General features: G+C 35.0%; 1 protein-coding gene across 4 annotated transcripts in view; it reads right to left on the bottom strand.

Moving 5' to 3' along the window:
- Positions 1–13,710, bottom strand: part of LOC114823129 (NEDD8-conjugating enzyme Ubc12-like) — a 28,327-nt gene extending 14,617 nt beyond the window's left edge. For 2 of the 4 annotated variants that reach the window (XR_011578152.1, XM_070817277.1), the window contains exons 1-4: positions 13,581–13,710; positions 13,364–13,477; positions 12,962–13,070; positions 12,793–12,853 (exon numbers count right to left, since the gene is read on the bottom strand). Coding sequence is in view for 2 of the 4 variants with exons in the window: in XM_070817277.1 (XP_070673378.1) it covers positions 12,793–12,853; positions 12,962–13,070; positions 13,364–13,472 (279 nt within the window). In the remaining 2 variants the exon portion in view is untranslated. Of the gene's footprint in view, positions 1–10,782; positions 11,335–12,061; positions 12,433–12,553; positions 12,671–12,774; positions 12,854–12,961; positions 13,071–13,363; positions 13,478–13,580 lie in introns of those variants that run through there. The other 2 variants (XR_011578151.1, XM_070817276.1) reach the window with 2 other exon arrangements.
- Positions 13,711–16,877: the final 3,167 nt, after the last annotated feature.

The following is a 16,877-nucleotide window of genomic DNA, read 5'->3' as shown; positions in this document are numbered from 1 at the left end:
AATTCACCACCGCAACAGTATGCTTCCATGTCTTTCAATGCTTCTTTATAGCACCATCTATTTTATTAATTCTAGCTTTCGCGGCCATCACGTCCCCTATAGATTACCTTTGTACCACAGTTCAATATGTGATTTGTGATATAATTATGGTGGAGATCATTTGTCGATTTAAGTAAAAAATCACCCCAAAGATTGTCAAGTTCTTAGGAATAAGATGCATCAGGGAAGCAATAGAGATATTTTTATTGGCTCTGGGTCTTTATTTACAAAATATTATAGATCCCGAATGCATAATTTGTGTTTTTACCCTAGTATGTTGTTCCTACTACCTGATTTCCTATGTCTTATTTTTGAGACATAGTGGAGCCCTAAGTTTTCTGGATTTTGCCCTAGGGATATATGCTGTAATTCCAGTGCGTTTTATAAAATTGATGGACGGTGGAAAAAATCTTTAAGGTTATGAATATGCATTATTCGTTCTTTCAATTACAACTTGCATTTCTCTATTTTTATTTAAAAGTCATTAGGAGAATGTAATTGAAGGGATTGTGAATCCACAAAACTTTGTTTTTCTTTTCATTTTTAGGTGTATCATAATGTTTTTATTTTTAATATGTACCATTTTAATTCGCAACCCTAATAATGAGAAAATATATGATACACCTAAAAATGAAAAAAGGTCTATGGATTCTCAATCCCTTCAATTACAGTCTCCTGATCACTTTTAAATAAAAGTAGAGACATGCAAGTTGTAATTGAAAGCCCGAATAATGCATATTCATAATCTTTCAGATTTTTTCCACTGTCCGTTAATTTTATAAAATGCATTAGAATTACAACATTTATCCCTAGGGCAAAATCCAGAAAACTTAGGGCTCTACTATGTCTAAATAATAAGACAAAGGAAATCAGGTAGTAGGAACAACATACTAGGGTAAAAAAATGCACATTATGCATTCGAGATCTATAATAATATGTAAATAAATACCTAGAGCCCATAAAAATATCTCTGTTGCTTCCTTGATGCATCCTATTCCTCAGAACATGACTATTTTTTGGGATGATTTTTGACCTAAATCAATGAATGATTGCCACCATAATTATATTAGAGATGGAGCTGTGTATGAAGGTATTCTATGGGGGACGTGATGGTTGTGGTAACTGTAATTAGTAAAATAGACAATGCTATAAAGAAGCATTGAAAAACACTTAAACCCTAAACCATACTGTTGTTGTGGTGAATTTGATTTTCGGTTCAGCAACAACTCCCGCTTTTTGCCACCCTTGCCGACATCTTGTTGATCTCGTCTACGACGACCGCGTGCTTGTTGATGACGGCCACGGTCGCCCCGCCCCTGTTGATCGCGGCTTACTTGTTGACCTTGCTGACCATTCCCCTCCCCATCCTCCAGTGGTTCTACGGTAAGAATAACAGGCGTACAAGACAAACAAGAGGAAAATAGCTCCGTAAATAGAATGGATAATGATAACTAACTTATGAATTGTTCGTGTCAAATGATTATCACTTACTAATTATCTCTATTTTTTTTTATGTTCCAACCATGAATAGCTAATGGTGGATACAACATTCGGTTTGTGATAAAGATGAAATTATTTATTTCAGGTAAGCTAGAGTTCAACTCTTATGATATCTTTATGATTTAAATAATAAGATTCAACTAGGAGTTAAGTTGGAATGGATTTCTAATTTTCGACAATAAATTTTTTGAATCTGTACACAAATATTTTGAATCTGAATGTTTTTTCAAAAGTTAAAATGAAAGTCAGAATGGCATTTTGCAATTCTGATAACTAGGAATTTCTGATATAAATATTTTCAAAGTATGCACCCAACTTATTCGGATACCAAAATGGTTTGATTTCTGATAGTTGTCTACTCAATTATAAAAATGAAAAGTTAATTCTCGTTTGTCAAAAGCCTAGCTCTAGCCTAGATTTTTTAACTCAGTCACGTATATACATTTTACGCAAAATGTTACTGTTTTTGTTCATGTGCTCGTGCGCATTATAAGTTCGATTTTCGCAATTGTACATGTGCACGTTTTATTATGTCGTACAAGAATTGTAAGACCAATCATGCAAGTTGAAATAACATATTTGGATATGCTCTAAATTCACTTAACTTATGGAAAGAGAAATTTGAACTCGAACATTCCAGATTCCTTTGCATAAACAAATATCATAAGACCAGCCATGAAAGTCGAAACAACATATTTTCGTAGGCAATATTAACACACTAGAAAACGTATGATAAATATTGAGCGAAGTAGGTTTGATTACTAAATGTGAGTTTATTCATAAATTTTAGTTTTGTTGTTAATTCCAACTTTTACTTGATGATAATTATGAAATAATTACAAACAAAAAAATAACAAAAAAACAATCCACATTTAAAGTTGGTTTTAAGTCATATGAAGTTATTTGAGCTCAAATAAAATTTCTCTTCTTAAAATCTAGGGAGTTTTGTTAAAAAACTGAAAATCGTAAGAGGGGTATATATTAAACAACATTAAATTAATTTAATGATTAAAATTTTAATCAGTCTTACCTCTCTAACCGAACACCAACATATCTACTATTCTTGCAAACCAAGCTCCAGCTTCTCCCTCACATTTGGCCGGCACCTTGCTCTCCCACAATACAAACCAAAACAACGAAGCAGCCACCTATTGCTAGACCAAAATTGTTGGAGCATGCTTGGTGTTGTTATTGAAAGCAATTCCTGAAAAAATAGAGAAAAAGAAAAGAAAAATAAAAAGGCGAATGAGGCGGCATTGAACCGGGAGCCGAGAACGTCGTCTTTGTCCTCTCCGGGCCATGACCTGTTTTGTACCCCTTTGGATAAACAAAAAATGAAAATAGAAAAACAACAAAACGTGTAGCCAACCTCCTCCTCCCACCTCCTCTTCACACCTCAATTGGAAATTTGGATTTCAATTCAACTTTGTTTAAGTATATATGGTATAATTGTCTCCTTAAATACATTGTTAAATTCAATCTCCAATTACGATTTTGACAGTTCTCCTATTACAATTTTATCCATCATAACACACATGATAATTTGGAGAGATTTTTGAAAATCTATCAGGAACAATGTTTGGTACAACAAAATGTAACAACTCAATTAGTTGGAAACTTAAAAAAAAAAAAAAAAAATCTACGAATTGCATTATAACATTTGGTGTAATGTGTGTTTGCATATTATGCTAGACCTATTGTATCATAAAGATCAATCAATTCAAGAGCTTTCATTTTTCCTTTTCAATCTCTCTCTTGTTTCTCTCTATATCATCTTCTTTTGAACTAATCTTTTATCTTTTGCAACGTAGTTAACAGTTCCATTAGATAGATTGTGTGTACTGAATTCCATCTTCTAGTTTTAGGTTTGGTATATGATCGGGGGTTTGGTCTTGGAGACTTGTTAGGAGAACTCAATGAGTTCTTCTCACGTCTAGGTAAGTCATTAGCTGGCATTTTGGAGGAAGTGTTCAATGTGCCCATTTCAGAGGAAGTGTTCAGTGTGTCACGAAAACGGCACAGGATACAAAGTGTTATAATATAAATTGTTAAATTTTTTTTACGTATTCAACACTTAGTGTACTTGACATATTCTCATGACACTGAAAATTTTCTCGACAATTTGATGTTGTCTTGGTTTTTGTCTTTGAGCTCGGAGATTAGTTATTACTATAATCGTAAATCCTATTTATCTGTATTGTCGTACTTTTAGGCATATCGAAAACTGCGACAGAATGAGACCTATAATCCAAATGGTTACTGAGCCTAGCATGGCGATTTCCAGGTGCAAGTTACGCTCAATAGGTGAAACGATGTTTCATGGTCTAATGTTACAATTGTTGGGCTTCGCATAAAATATTGTCCCAGTAGCCGTGTTTTCTTGCAGTGTTTGATATGTCTTTGTTAGGAAAATAGACTATATGAAACATGATTATCATTACATTTACACAAAACAGTAACATTATCCATCAAGGTTGCACTAGGTGTTAGTCAGACGGAGGCTAAGAAAAATTACACAAAAACAGTAACATTATCCATCAAGGTTGCACTATTTATACAAAATTGCAATTGTATATGAATATATACATGATCCTCAAAACAGCAAATAATGACTTCATCTCTCAATTATTTACACAAAATTGCAATTGCATATGAATATATATATATATATATATATATATATATGCACATATATATGTGTGCGTGTGTGTTTGTGTGTATATATATATCAATGCATAATAACATTACTACAGGTACTCAAATTTAAATTGCCATGATCGATGTCGCTGTTGTGAGATCTCAAACCAATTATTTATTATCGTGAAGAAAAATTAAACAACAAAATAATATGTAATTAATTCAAAATACTATTATAACTAATGACATCTTAACGTTTAATATGCAAGTAAGTCTCTCTTCGCTCGGTATAAATAATGGCGAATGATGATCTCCTTATTTAGGTGTGAATTGGAATTTCTATTGCTTTATCATTTCTCTTTCAAAATTTAAGCGGTGCTTTAATTGGACAATGGGATGCATGCCTACTCGGTACTAAATCACACATATAATTATGTAAATGCGATCTCTATCCTGCCTAATACTTTTGTGGCTTTTTAGCCAAAATGGTCTATGAAATTTGTATAACTTCTCACTTTGGTCCTTGAAATTTGAAATCAATAAAAGTGGTCCATGAGTTTGTCTACCATCAATCATTTAGGTCATTTCATTAAAAAAATTCATTAAATAACGCTAAAATGACAAAAATACCCTTACTTTTTGTCAAATCATTTGGTCATTGTTCATTAAATTGAGGGTATTTTTGTCATTTTGCTCCTTATTTAACACAATTTTTCATGGAATGACCAAAATGATTGCTTGCGGACAAACTCAAAGACCACTTCTATTGATTTCAAATCTTAGGTATCGAAGTGATGAGTTATGCAAATCTCAGTGATCATTTTAGCTAAAAAGCCTACTTTTGTTGGGATCTCATTAATTTAAGTCCATTTTTGTATGTTTGGCTGCTAGAAAAGAGTACAAAGACTACATCTCTCATGTACCTCATTTTATATATGAAATCAGGAATGGTTTTGCTAGAACAGAGTGCAAGGCTCTTTGACGTTTTTGCATTGTACTAAACGCTACTGTATTCTATATTTTAATCCGGTCACATATATACAGTTTGTCTAGAATTTTATTATTTTGTTTCATGTAGCTCGGGACCATCACAATTCGACTTTCACGATTGTACATATACACTTTTTATTTATACCGCACAAGGATTATAAGATCAACCATGCAAATTAATATAATATCTAGATGCTCTAAATTTATCTAGCTTATAAAAGAGATTGTATTAAATACATATATTCACATTAGTTATATATGTATTAAGTGCATATAAGTATGAGAAGTAAACGATTTTCATAAGAATAAGAATAAAAAAGCAAATATTTCCAACTAAAAAAGGAAACAAAACAAAATTTAATTAAACTAGCCTATCAAAGATTGGGTACGAACCATAAAGATGTGGTATACAACTGCGACCAAGAACGACTTTTGGGGCAACTAAAATGCCTAATACTCTTATTTGTGAAGGAAAATATTCCATAGTTACATCCGGTTGAGTCATAACACGAGTAATCAAAGTCAAAATAAATATTGTTTATTTTCTACCTTTTGACCATAGAGTACAATATACGGCGGAATGGTGGTTGCTCACAAATAATACCCGACCACCAAGTTCAACAACCTCCATCCATTGTGGACCAGCATCAATATCACACTCCAGTTTGAACACTCGAAATCCTTTAGTCTTAGGTGGCTCAGTGTAACTAAGGGCTGATTTGGTATTGTTGTGCTTTGACAAAAAGCTGCTGTGAGAATAAGCGGCTGTGAAATAAATCAGCCGAGAGTTTGGTAAATTTTTTTGTAAAAGTGCTTTTGGAAAAAAAAGCAGTCTGATAGTGGGTATTTTCATTAAAGGAGCACTGTAACTCTGTGTGCTTTGAAAAAAAACTAGTTTTCCAAAGCTGTAAATAGCTGCTTTAGCTTTTTTCTTTGATTTCAGCTTATTCTCACAGCAGCTTCCAAAATAAGCCTTTTTTTTTAGTTTACCAAACACCTAAAACCCTTACAGCTTTTTTTCATGAGTGTTTTTTTTTTAAGCACCTCACTCCCAAACCACTCCTAAAGGTCTTTCCAAGCATGACCTTATGCCAAGGATCGGCTATTAAACATGTTTCTTGTTTAGGCTTGTAGTTTGGATTGAGGAGCCTCCAAATGTTATTCTGGACCTTCTCATTCAACAAACAATATAATTTTAGGAAAACTAATGAAAATGACTTGAAAACTTTGAGTTTTAACGATAAGGACAAAATAAAGGGTAAAATAAATAGTATCAAGTTTGACTTTTTAGTATAAAAATGTGAATTCTCGTTAAAATAAACAGTACTATGATCTTTTCGTTATAACTCTTTATAATTTTTCAAGTTAATGATGTCGACTTTTCCTTCCAAAAAATAAAAAAGCAACTCCATAGATGCAAAATCTTTTGGCAGGTGAACGAAATCACGGCCATTGTAATGCTCCACTCTTGATCCATCATAGTCAACGAATTTGTATCAATTGGACGTGTCCACCCATCAGCCACAGACCAAAGCAACGAGGTCATAGTCTGAAGAGATAAGCTGCCTACATCGTACCAAAATCGTAGGACAAAAGCTAATATTGTCCAGTCTTAGTCTTAGCTAGTGGGTGTCTACCCCTACCCCCAAACAACAAAAACAAACAAATTTTAGAGAAAACCTCTCGGTACTGTATATTTTAACGAAAAATTACATTTTTACACTAAAATATCAATTATGATATTATTTATTTTACCTTCTATTTTGTCTTTATGATTAAAACTCAAAGTTTTCAAACATTTCATTAGTTTTCTTAAAAAACAAAGCTCTAAAAAAAGGGTTTAGGACATCTATAGCCTGCAGCATGGCATATCAGAGGGATAAGGATTGTCTGCCCTCCACTTCTGATGCCCTCCACTTCTGATGCCCTCCCCGTGCTCTTCTGTTTTGTGTGGTCATGGTTAAGCCACGTCAACATTTTATATTGTTTTTTTTTATATATATAGTAAGACAAAAATGAATAGTAATATAAAATGTTGACGTGGCTTAACCGTGATTACACAAACAGGAGGGCACGGGGAGGGCACTGGAAATGGAGGGCAGACAATCCTTGTCCATATCAGAGCCAGACACGCAGTCTGCGCCTGAGCCTATAAAACAAAGACAAGTCCGGCTTCTAAGCAGTCGGTGATCTGCCATCAACAATTGTTGTACAGGCGTGACATTTGCTGAGTCCAAGTTTTATGGAGTAGGAACTCCCCTCCTAATCTCTCCCCCCTTCCATCACCTCTTATTTAAACGGTTGCAATTACGCCATGTTTATAACTTGTTTTGAAAATTTTATATAGAAAATAAGGCAAAAAGAAGAGTGAGAGGAGGGGATGTAATGGGATGGTAATAGGAAGGGAGAAAATCCTACACCCATTGGCAGGGTCACTGGGACCCACCTCCTCCTTACTCCTCAATTGGAAATCTGGAATTCAATTAACCCTATTCAAGTAGATATCGTATTATTGTCTCCTTGAAAACATTGTTAAATTCCATCTGCTATTACGATTTTATCCATCATAACACACGTGCTAACATGGAGAGATTTTTTAAAATATAACGAGAACAATGTTTTTACATTACTCTAGCTACCTTAAGTCACACCATAGTTCATAAAAAAAATAACATACAACCTAAATCAATCACTTGGGGTCCAAACCCCCATGTTGCATCTAATCCTAACATTTTATTTTCTCAAGTACTGTAGTGTGTAAAAGCTTTGACACAACCCACGTTGAGGCCCCATCAACTTTTACAAGATCCAGCCCAAGTCAAGAGGCCTAGTGGACCGAGTCATATAGCTGACTAAACCTCTGGTTACCCACTGAGTTGAAGTGCTGATGTGTCCAATTTTTTTTTTTTTAGAAACTGGATAAATTCATAAACAGGGCCGGAGCTAAAACACAAAGAAGCCTACCAGGAGGCAACAACCAGAGGAAAAAAATAGAAACAGTGAAGATGGGAGTACAGACTAAAGACACAGCACCAAGTGCCAAGCGTCACCCCTTTCACTACCAAAATACAATTATGGGGGACAAGGGAGACCATTCTTGTTCAAAATATGAACCAACGACGATGGGGGATGGTTAATCCAAGTAGACCCGCACATCTCCGTGTTACTTCTCGACGCCAAGCGGTTCGCCGCCAGATTGACCGATCTCGGAACCCAAGACCAGCGGGATGATTGGAAGATATCCTTAAGCCTTAAGATTTTAGTCAACGTAGGATAAGCCTCCTAGCGGCCAGAGGACATATCATGAGCCAAAGCAGAAATGTTCTCTTTAGAATCTGATTCAACAATAATTCTATGCAAGCCCATAGACTTAGCAAACTCACAACCATACCAAATGGCAAGTGCCTTGAAGTGTTCATTTACTTATATAATAACACTTGGTTATCAATTTATGTGTGCGGTACAAGAAAGTATGGGATGTGCTATCCACACATCTCATTTTACTTCTCACACACCCATTGATAAATTATGTCAGTTGATATTCTTCAATTCATCCAATCTTACGGTTGAAAATTAAAAAGGTATGCGTGAGAAGTAAAATGGGGTGTGTGAATATCACACCCCTAAAGTATTCTCTGTCAACTATTCACACACCCTAAATATCCAAAAACCATTTCCCGCCCCCCGGCTGAGTTACGGGTGGTTCTATCCTGAATATCCAAAAAACCAGTAATACCTTTGCACTCCTTCTATAATCAACTTAAAGCAAGACCACCCATGAACCTCGAACCTACTTCATTAGGCTTAATCCAAAGGTATTAGTATTATTTTCCCTAACTTAAGTAGAATGGTGCACGTAGTGTTACCGCACAAGACCTCCAATTTTCTAAAACCCTCAAGTTTTTAGTCTAACAGAGACAATCTATGAATCTAAATCCGATCACTTATGTACAATCTATGAATAGTGTAACTATTTTTGTTCATGTATCTTGGGAGCATCAAGATCTCGACTTTAATACACAACTGTACATGTACACTTTTTATTTATGTCGCACAAGGATTATAAGACCGACCATGTAAGTTGATGAATACTCCAAATTCATATAACTTATGAGAAAAAAGATTTGAACTCGAACGCATATACCAAACCTACGACACCATGCTTGGGGATTCAAACCGGGGCACATATATTTTCAAAGATTTAATTCACATAACTGTAAGTTCAGAAAGTGTAAAAGAACAATATAAAGAGCAAAACTTAATTAATTGGTGCTATGTTCAATTAATATAGCGGATGCAATCTGCAATTATATTAATTAAAGCCCAAGTAATGAGAAGTAAATATTAAACGGCATTGTTGTAACTATTCGAGATTTATTTGTTTAATATATAGTTCTATTATTTAATTAAAGTGCTTTGTTAAATTATGTTTTTTTCATAAATCAATGAAACATTATAATTAAATTTTATTTCTCAAATAAAAAGGGGTACATCTTAAAAATCTAATAAGATAACCTAATAATTATATGTACCCAAACCAATTTGTGATGCTAGGTTCGTCTTCACAGAGGTTCGAGGTGCCTCATCACATAAAAGATTTCTTCTTCTTGTCACTTTCCTTAATTTGTGCCTACAAAAAGCTTGTGTGTTCGGCGATGCTTTGTCGTCAACCTTCATGAACATAGCTTCCCAATCTCTTTTATCAATCTGAAGTTCCTTGCATACTCAACTTGACTTCTATAAAATAAACCACTCTACTTGTCAGTCTCACCTTTTAACGTCGTCTCCTTTGGAACAACGTTAGAAACACACTTAATAATTCAGTATGTTGGGCAAATTTTCACAACCTTCCAACATTTGTGATGGTTGAACCTTGTGATGAATTTGGGTAAAATTAGGTACCAACTGTTTGCTCGCATCAACTAAAACAAATAAAGTGGGAAAAAAAATAATTATCTCAAAAAAATAAAAGTAGGTGCTGACAAAAAAAAAAATTAGAAAATTGTTACCTCATCCCCATTATTTGTGTCACCTTGATAATTTTTCATTGCTTTTGTCTGAGCATCTCAACAACTGCCTAATGCAAAACTCAAATTTTTTATCATACTAGTAAGTGCACTTTTCCTACGACTAGTTCCATACCGACTGCTATAATTTCATGAAATTTCTTCCGCACAAGAAAACATCTTTTAGCGATTAACCATGCAGTTTCGGTTTCGACCCTACCTTCAACGGGATATGCCTTTTCGTAAGCACAAACAACATAGGAATGTAATCAATTAAATAAGAATGTAATAAAAGATTGTACATAATTTTGCATTCTTGCTTTCCTTTTTTATTTTATTTTTGAGACATAGTAGAGCTCTAAGTTTTCTGGATTTTGTCTGGGGATAAATGTTGTAATTCTAGTGCATTTTATAAAATTGATAGACAGTGGAAAAAACCTTAAAGGTTATGAATATGCATTATTTGGTCTTTCAATTACAACTTGCATCCTGTACTTTTATTTTAAAGTCATCAAGAGACTGTAATTGAAGGGATTGAGAATCCACGAACTTTTTTTTTTTTCATTTTTGGGGTATCATACCTTTTTCATTTTATGTATGATACCCGAAAAATGAAGAAAAAAAAGTCCGTGGATTCTCAATCCCTTCAATTACAGTCTCTTGATGACTTTAAAATAAAAGTACAAGATGCAAGTTGTAATTGAAAGACCAAATAATGCATATTCATAACCTTTAAGATTTTTTCCACTGCCTATCAATTTCATAAAATGCACTAGAAATACAGCATTTATTCCTAGGGCAAAATCCTGAAAACTTAGGGCTATGTCTAATAAATAAGACAAAGGAAATCAGGTGGTAGGAACAGCATACTATGTAAAAATGCAAATTATGCATTCGGGATCTATAATCTTCGTTACATAAACCTAGAGGACATAAAAATATCTCTATTGCTTTCCCTGATGCATCATATTCCTAAGAACCTGACTATCTTTAGGGTGATTTTTGTCCTAAATTGACAATTGATCGCCACCATATCATCTCACAAATGGAATTAGAAAAATAAACGGTGCTATAAAGATGCATTGAAAGACATGGAAGCATACTGTGATGAATTTGATTTCGGTTCAGCAACAGCTCCCGCTTCTAAGTCGATGTTAGGTTCCTGCATGAAGAAATGCAGGATTTGAGTTCACAACAGGTACACATCCAAATAAAACCTAGCAACAACAAAACGGATAATTTGTTTGAGGTCACGAAATATTTTGTGTTACGATCAGAGATACCGTGAACAGGTGATACAATCCGTAAATAACAGTGTTCATGGGGATTTGAGTTGCACAAGAGGAAGAAGGAAAACGGCTTTTGGGTAAGATAATGGGCTTTGAATTCCAACATTTAATGCCTATTTCACCAGGCCCAACCCAAAATTACGGGATATGGATCAAACATGCTGAAAAACTGATTGCAATTTGCATTCATGCATCTTTGGGAGAAGAACTCGCATACAACTAACATGCTAAAGTGATGATGTTTTAAACTAATCATGAAATGTTATGTCAGTAAATTAAAGCACATGACGATGCATAAGGGATTGGGACACCGCCACTATGTAGTCCCATTTCTCTGAAGTTTTATGTTTTCATGAGTTTAATCTAATACTCCGAATGAGCAAAATGCTAAATCATACGTATAATAGTTATGATTTTATACATGCACCCGCAAATTATGGGCTGAAAATTTGCCACAAGACAAGACCGTAAATGATTGAGGTTGAACTGGGAGACACGATATGTTGAATTGTTGTTTTATTAATAACTGCATCCCCAAATTATCGAACCATCAACAAAAAAAGGCCACGACAGTTAAATTGAAATAGCAAGTCAAAACCAAGCCTTAACATGATGCCATCTTATTAATGGAAGGAAGATCAAAATTACACTAATACACACTCTCCTGCTACAAGTATGGGCTGAAAATGTGCCACCAGACAATCCCGCACCAAGTACTCACCTGAAATGCAGAAAACACCCAAAAAACATACAAACCTTCAACCTCATACAACCATGGTTGGACCACGAAGAAGCAAAACCCTAGATAAACCAAATCAGTAGAAGTCACCCATTTTACACCCAGGAAAATGGGCCCCTCCCACCCATATGTTTCCCTCGATCGATTTTCTCACGTTCAAACCAAACAATTTTGGATTGTCCCTCAAAAGATCAGCTGCTTCTTGATTCAAGGGGTCCTCATGGTTAGGTTCCTGCATGAAGAAATGCAGGATTTGAGTTCACAACAAGTACACATCCAAATAAAACCTAGAAAAAACAAAACGGATAGTTTGTTTGAGGTCACGAAATATTTTGTGTTGCGATCAGAGATACCATGAATAGGTGATACAATCCGTAAATAACAGTGTTTATATTTAAGACAGGTTTCCAGTCTTCCCGAAGAATGTTAAGGCAAGTGTTTCTTTCTAAGTCGATGTTGGGATGGTAGATCTGCACATATGGTATGCATTATACAACACCAGATATATATTATGGTTTGGATCGTAACCAATATACACGAAAGTTAAGTTCTGATATAACTAAGGTTTCGTTACCTTGGTTTTGCACTTCACCTTCGGAGGCTCATGAGGGTAGACTGCGGGAACTTTAAACGTGAAGACAAACCCACCACCCCTGCGACAAGAGGTACAAAATGTCGGTGTCAGCAAGATGACATCGAAGTTGCAAAATCCAAACAACGTATAGAGAGCCAAATGAAGCTTCAGATCAAAGGTTACTTACATATAATATCCCCGATAAGGTGTAATGGTAATCTCAAAGTCCATCAAATCATCCTTTCCATTGGGGAATGAAATCTTGCATTCTTCTGGCATGTTCAACTCACTTATATCTACAAGACAACATCATAATACAATTGAAGGACGACAACAACAACAACAACAACAAAGCCTTTTCTCACTAAATAGGATCGGCAATATGAATCCTAAAACGTCATTACGTTGATTTCTGTGTCATAATACAATTGAAGGACTGGTTGAAGGAATTAAAATAAACACAGAAACCTTGCCTTTACGTACGTTGGAGTTAAACGTGTATTTAGGAACTTAATATGCATGTAAGCGTATAACTTTGTACCACATTGCAACAAATCATAACATATATACATCCTAAAATCATATTTACCTCTATGAAGACGCAATTCTCCTGCGCTTTGCTTCTTTACGAGACCATTCTCCTTTGCGTTTTCAGCTGTTTCCTTTTGCTTTTCTTTCACTTTAAACAATCTGATCATGGTTTCTGTAATTAAAAGAAAAGCACAAATTTAAAACGGGTAATAAGATGAACCATACATGTCTGTTGTAAGTGTTAACAATTTGTGAACAAAAACATCGAAGAAAACCTGCTCGACGAAATGCCGCAGAAAAGCAAAAGGAAAGGAAATGGAATGGGAAAGCAAAGATAGGAGAGGCACAATGAAGACGGCCAAGGAATGAAACGGATTTATAATCTTCCTTTCTTCTCTATTCTTGTCTTCCTGCTACTGGTTCGTGCGGCCATAGGCTTCTCTTTCCGAAAATACAAATCATATCAACATGCAGTCGACTGTATTTGGAAAAAAAAAATAAAAAATGTATTCGAAAACTAAAAATACAAATCATATCAACGACATGTCGTCGGCTGTATTTGAAAAAAAAATTCCAAAGTACAAATCATATCAATGACATGCCGTCAGTTGTATTTGAAAAAATAAAAATAAAAATGTGTTCAAAAATTAAAAATACAAATCATATCAACAACATATCCTCGACTGTATTTGAAAAAAAAATAAAAATGTATTCGAAAACTAAAAATACAAATTATATCAACGACATAACATTCTAACTTCCGTTTACGGAGGTATTTTTCTGCTTTTTATCCTATATGCTTGTATTATTTACTTAGGACAACCTGCGGAGGAGGAGAATGACGCTCAAGGACAACCTCCGCAGGGGGAATGACGCTCAGCTGAGCAGCATTCCCCCTCTGGAGGTTGTCATCCTCCGCAGGTTGTCCTAAGTAAACAATACAAGTATATAGAATAAAAAGCAGGAAAATACCTCCGTAAACGAAAGGTAGAATGTTAGCCAACTCGGGATGTTCCATTTCAGAAAGGTGGAAGAGAGAAGAGGGAGAAAGAAGAAGGAGAGAGAGCGAGTTTACAGAGAAGAGGGAGAGAGGAAGGAGATAGAGGGAGCGAGTTTACAGAGACGAGGGACAGAGGAATGAGATAGAGGGAGTGAGTAAGAGAGAAGGGAGGGAGGGAGTGAGTGAGTGACTATAGCTGTAAATATAGGATTTCAAACGCAGCAGCTGGTAGGAATGGGTACTAAAAATTCCTTTGGACAAATAAAAAAGGAAAACAGAAAATCAAAAAACATGTAGCCATTGTGACCGCAACTGTATACTGGTGCAAAACCTCCTTAACCTAAAACTTAATCCCACCAACCACTATCCCTCTCAGTCCACTGATATCCAGAATACCATTATGCCCTTTCATTCCTTTTGCAATTAACTTTATACATTTTATCGATACTATTACTGTTTTTGTCCATGTAGTCATGCAAGTATGTAAAGAAGCTAAATTTTTAAACCCGGTCACTTATATACATTTTACGCAAAATGTTACTATTTTTTTTCATGTATCGTACAAGAATCATAAGATCGGTCATGCAAGTTGAAATAACATATTTGGATATGTTCTAAATTCACTTAACTTGTGGAAAGAGAAATTTGAACTCGAATGTTCAAGATTTCTTTGCATAAGCAAAAATATCATAAGATCGACCGTGCAAGTCGAAACAACATATTTTACAAGTATGATTAATATAAAAATCAATGAACAAACTATATCTAAAACTAAAATATAGAGTTGACAACACATTTTATAATTTAATAGAAAACTATCAGAAATCAAAACATGTTGGTATCGACATAAGTTAGGTGCACACTTTGAAAAAAAGATTATATCGAAAATTCCTAGTTATCAGAATCTCTCAATCCTTTCAAATTTTCATTTCAACTTTTGAAAAAACATCAAATTCGAAATTTTTGTGTAGAGATTCAAAAAAATTTATTGTCAAAAATTAAAATCTCATTCCGACTTGGACCCCTAGTTGAATCTTATTATTTAAATCATTAAGATATCAAATGAGCTTTGAAACTTTAAGAAGTGGAGATAATTAGTAAGTGATAATCGTTTGACACAAACAATAATATTATATGTAAAACCTTTATTTGGATTCTGGCAATAACAAAATTCTTTGTTTCCACATTTTTTTTTTGGAAATGCCAGTTGAACCTATGAACTTATGAAAGATGTGACAAGCTATGACTGATTGACCGCAGGCTGAGGGAGGGATGACTGATTGACCGCAGGTTGAGGGAGGGCCACAACTTTCATTTACCTATGGTAAGGACTCTGTCACGCATTTTTCTCTGGTGAGGGTGGGAGTGGTTGGGTCATGGTGTTTAAGTGGGCTTGGGAGGGAAGGGAAGAGGCTGGCTTTTCTGCTGCTTCTGGTTTTGATGAATTTACCAAATTAGCCTTGTTTTTGGACTGGTGTGTAAGACCAAGCAACGACCAAGTCAATTTAAAATTAGATATATACAATAATTTTGGTGACCCAGAAAATTACTGAAATATTGTGATGGTGTGTCGACAACGCAGACCCAGCACTTCTCCCCTCAGTACACACCAAGCACGGCAACGCAGACCCTGTCTCATTCCAGACTGATTTTATCGTAGCACGATATTATCTTCTTTAGGCTCAGCTTGCACGATTTTGTTTATGGAAAAACACAAAAACTTCTTAGTGGATCATCCATCTTTGGATTGTTCTCACTCGAACTCATTTAACTTCGGAGTTCCGATGAACTTCGAAGCCAGTGAGGTTTCAAAAGGTCTCGTAGTAAATGGAGGTGAACATGTATATATAAGGCATATCACTTTCTCTCTGTTGATCGATATGAGATGTTGCAGACCCAGCATGGAACAGATATACCCACTGAAATTTTTGGCCTTTTGCTGGGTTTTGGGTTGGAAGAGAAGTAAACAGAGCCTATGGGAGGAACCAATTAATATGCAACTCGAAAACGAGTTTATCGAAATAATAAATATCATACTATTCTCATATAACAAGTTTGGGATGCAACTGTAACACAGAATACAGTCTATGACCCGTCAAGTCAGAGACAAAAATGGCGTCGTTCGGATTAAGCTATGGTTGGATGCTCATTTACTCTGGTCTAGCTCACCCCGCCAGTTTCATAAAACAAGGTTGATGTTTTTCTTTTTTGTTAATAAAGTTACACGAGTGTAACAACGGGAACTAGTTTTTGAATTTGTCGTATCATTTTGTATTCAAAGCTATGGAACTAAAATTGTGAACCCATATTGTTCCAAGAATACATGAAGCATATATGCTAATTAATAAACACGATTTTTACAAATAATTATCTATAAGCAACAATTAAGCTTAGACGGGCTTGGCCCCAATGGCCCGAAGACATAACAGTTCGCCTAAATTCAAGCATTCAATTCAACCAACGATGGACTTGTAGCTTATTTAAGGGTACCCCTTATTTAATTAAGTATTCAACATCTTGAGTTTGATTCTCACCCTTAAATATCGCCCGTCTCGATCTCTATCTCTCCCTC

The sequence above is a fragment of the Malus domestica genome, chromosome 17 (genome assembly GCF_042453785.1).
Source record: "Malus domestica chromosome 17, GDT2T_hap1".
In the NCBI taxonomy this organism is placed as follows: domain Eukaryota; kingdom Viridiplantae; phylum Streptophyta; class Magnoliopsida; order Rosales; family Rosaceae; genus Malus; species Malus domestica.
This window is presented reverse-complemented; position numbering and strand designations above follow the sequence as displayed.